The sequence below is a fragment of the Nicotiana tabacum genome, chromosome 21, assembly GCF_000715075.1.
Source record: "Nicotiana tabacum cultivar K326 chromosome 21, ASM71507v2, whole genome shotgun sequence".
Taxonomy (NCBI): Eukaryota; Viridiplantae; Streptophyta; class Magnoliopsida; order Solanales; family Solanaceae; genus Nicotiana; species Nicotiana tabacum.
In genome coordinates this window covers 14,956,316-14,960,005 of record NC_134100.1, presented here as the reverse complement: position 1 = coordinate 14,960,005, position 3,690 = coordinate 14,956,316, and the positions used below count along the sequence as shown (strand labels likewise).

Below are 3,690 nucleotides of genomic sequence, written 5' to 3'. Positions count from 1 at the left end.
ACGGTCGAATTATTCAAAAAATACTCTCTCTAAAATCAAACCCTCTCTTCTCTTTTCCATCTTCAAATTCTCCCTCCATTTACTGTCTTCATATCTCAAAACTCCTTCCTTTCCACATAATCTCTGCAAATTCGTCAGCAAATTTTCAGGTACTCGTAGAAGCAAAGAGAAACGAATTTATTCTATACTCGATAAGTACCAATAATACGAGCTGAAGATGGTGCAAGAGATGTGGAATGGACCCCCTGGTTTCAGACCCTTCAGACCCACAAAATCGGCTCCATCTTCACCAGCTAAACCTCTTGGAATTTCCAAGATTCGTTCGGAATCCTTCCATATTATTCCCAAAGTACCTGTTGGTGACACCCCTTATGTCAGAGCCAAAAATGTCCAAGTAAGCTTCTTTTACAATCTTAAAAATTGTGAGAAAGAGTGAAAAAGTTTTAATTTTCAACTACATTTGGTAATCAACTTCTAGTTGAAGCAATTAGTATAGTCAATGGCAGATGCCAGAAAATCCAGGATTTAAATTTAATGGGTTCAATGTTTATGTTGATTTCTTCATATTGTCTTTAGCCAAGGGTCTATCGGAAACAAACTTTCTGCCCCACGGTAGGGTAGGGGTAAGGTCTGAGTACGCACTACCCTTCACTATGTTTGTTGTTGTTGGGTTCAATGTTTATATTCTCGCGGTTGAATCACTACTAAAATTATGGGTTTGCAACTTAGTATTTGTTGAAATTTAATGATATTTTACCTAGATATTTATGTTCCGAATAATCGGTTTAGTTGAACTCGTTGGAATGACATTGCATCCACCGGCTGTAGTATTTGGAGTAGCGGGTGTAGCTGCAACTACTTTATTCGACTCGAATTGCATATATGATGGAGCAAATTTTGTTTTCAAGAGTATCTTTTTATACTAACTTCGGTCCTATTGATGTAAAATCGTAGCGAATGCAATAGCATTAGTCTTGAATTTACCTAGAGTGTGGCTTCTATTTAGCAATACAAATATATGAAAAGCTCATTGGTAAAGCTCCATTTTTGAGACAAAATTTGTTAAAATTTTTGTTGTTTTTACTAGTTGATGTTTTCATTAATCGCTGAATTGTTTTATTGTATGATCTCAGTTGGTGGAAAAGGATCCAGAAAGGGCAATTCCATTGTTTTGGGCAGCAATAAATGCAGGAGATAGAGTGGATAGTGCACTCAAAGATATGGCTATTGTAATGAAGCAACAAAATAGAGCTGAAGAAGCCATTGAAGCAATTAAATCGTTGCGAAGTCGATGCTCGGACCAAGCACAAGAAGCTCTTGACAATATCCTACTAGACCTATACAAGGTCTAATATAATCCTCAAAGTTTACAAGAATATTTGCACTTAATTTCCTTTTATTCTATGTAAGGGTCTTACCTAGGAGTAAGTAAGGTCTACGTACACACTACCCTTTAGAGATTACACTAGTTTTGTTGTTGTTGTTGTTAACAAGCTATAATGTTGATATTCTATAGAGATGTGGGAGATTGAGTGACCAAACAACATTGTTGAGGCATAAGTTGTACTTGATTCAACAAGGCATGGCTTTTAATGGAAGGCGAACCAAGACGGCGAGATCACTGGGGAAAAAGTTTCAGGTTTCTGTGGAGCAAGAAGCAACTAGATTACTGGTAAATGATTGTACTTCTTCGGTTTCATTTTATATAATAGTGTTTGACATGTCACCAAGTTTAAGATATACTTTTGAAATGTACCAAAGTACACTTAGAACCTTAATGATGGATAAGCAAAAATAATTTGGGATAAAAATTTAGTACGATAGCAGTTCCATTCTTGCTCTTCCTATTCCATACCATAAACAAACACCTTTGATTCATCGACATTGGCGTTAGAGGCTCTACCCCCACCCACCAGCCCTTTATGGAGTTAGCGGACCAAGAGAAAAAATTCCCCGATTAATCCCAGGATAAGTTATCCCATGATAAAGCAGTAAAGTCGATAATTCCAAAATTAATAAAATAAACCAAACAGTCAATAAGAAATAATATCAGAATAACTAATCCCAGCATAACTTGTCTTCAAACCAAACGACCCCTAAATGTGAAAGGTGTTACTCCTATTATTTCTAGAATGGTCTAAAAAAGAAAAAAGTCGTCATAGATTACCGGTAAATGATACTTCTTTGATTTTTATTTTATATGACATTGCTTGACTTGCCACGGAGTTTAAGAATGACATTGACACAAAGCAAAATACTCTTAGAACCTTGAATGTGAAAGGTGTTTGTTACTCCTATTCTTTCTGGAACGGTCTAAAAGGAGAAGAAGAGTCATAGAAAAGGGAACGACGAGAGTATAGTTCTAATACTTTTGTAATGACGAGAGCATAATATAAATCATTTAACATCAAGAAGTTTTTTCTATCATTTCAGGGAAATTTAGGGTGGGCATTGATGCAACAAAACAACTACATTGAAGCTGAGGATGCTTATAGGAGAGCACTAGTGATTGCACCAGACAATAACAAGATGTGCAATTTAGGCATATGTTTGATGAAACAAGGAAGAGTTAAAGAGGCAAAAGATACACTTAAGAGGGTGAAACCAGCAGTTACAGACGGCCCGAGAGGCGTTGATTCGCACCTCAAGGCCTACGAGAGAGCACAACAAATGCTCCGCGACCTCGAATCAGTGCTATTGAATAATAAAGGTGGCACTATGCTTGAACAAAGCAGGCTTTTTGATGCATTCTTGGGCTCTTCTGCAATTTGGCAACCTCAACCTTGCAAAGAACAAAACACATTTACTAACACCAGCTCATCCAAATATGCTGATGAGAACATGAATTCTAACATTATAGCTAACCATAGGGTTCTTACAAAGAGTATGCAACCAACAGTTTCAAGCGAAAACTTATTAAACAAGTGTGCTCCACCATTTTATACATCCAAGATTGTGAATGAGCCGACAAGTACTCTGTTGCCCGAAAATCTTAAGAGAACAAGATCCGGAAATGCAGCTCATCCCATGAGAATAAACATGAAGGAGTCTAAAGGGACAGTCATAGAACAAGAAAATATGGCGCGAAAGCAGTCAAATTCGAAGGAGAAAGTAGAGGATAGATGGGCAGAGTTGTTGCCGGATAGCAAGGATTTTGAGCAAGCGATAATTGCTGCTGCTTTGAATTCAAGTGATGAAATATTGAAGCCAGAAGAAGGAGGATGCAAAGATTCTGGAATTCTTCCAAGGAAAATTGACAAAAGATTGAAAGTTTTCCAAGATATTACCCTATCTTTGAGTCCAAGAGCCTAACACTATTGACTTTTTTAACTTTCTTTAATCTAATTTCTACTTTAAATTATTATCATAATTCATTCTGAGTTTGGAGAAAAACTTCTTCTCCTTTACTCCTGCATATCCTCAAGTAGGAGAATAGTATGCAGATTTCAAGAAATTTTCCAAATAAATACGTTCTCTTCTCTTTTAATGCTGAGTTTCTGTTTCATGAAGTGTAACTTGGCTCCCAAGTAGCAATGTAGAATGTGATATATTATCTGTCTTTTAAGGTTTTAAGTAAAAGAAAAGTAATAAATGATTTATTGTTTGTGTAATCAAATATTTTGAAACAAATGATGATGTCCATCTCATTGAAGAAGTATTAGGCATGTGCCTAATAAGAGTTTTCTTTGG

General features: G+C 36.3%; 1 protein-coding gene across 1 annotated transcript; it reads left to right on the top strand.

Annotated features, from left to right (window-relative positions):
* Positions 1-207: 207 nt before the first annotated feature.
* Positions 208-3,470, top strand: LOC107821748 (protein POLLENLESS 3-LIKE 2-like). The gene is made up of 4 exons (XM_016648196.2): positions 208-394; positions 1,134-1,346; positions 1,517-1,672; positions 2,434-3,470. Exons 1-4 carry the CDS (start codon positions 218-220, stop codon positions 3,310-3,312), a joined length of 1,425 nt encoding a protein of 474 aa, XP_016503682.2. The 5' UTR covers positions 208-217; the 3' UTR covers positions 3,313-3,470.
* The last annotated feature ends 220 nt before the right edge of the window (positions 3,471-3,690 follow it).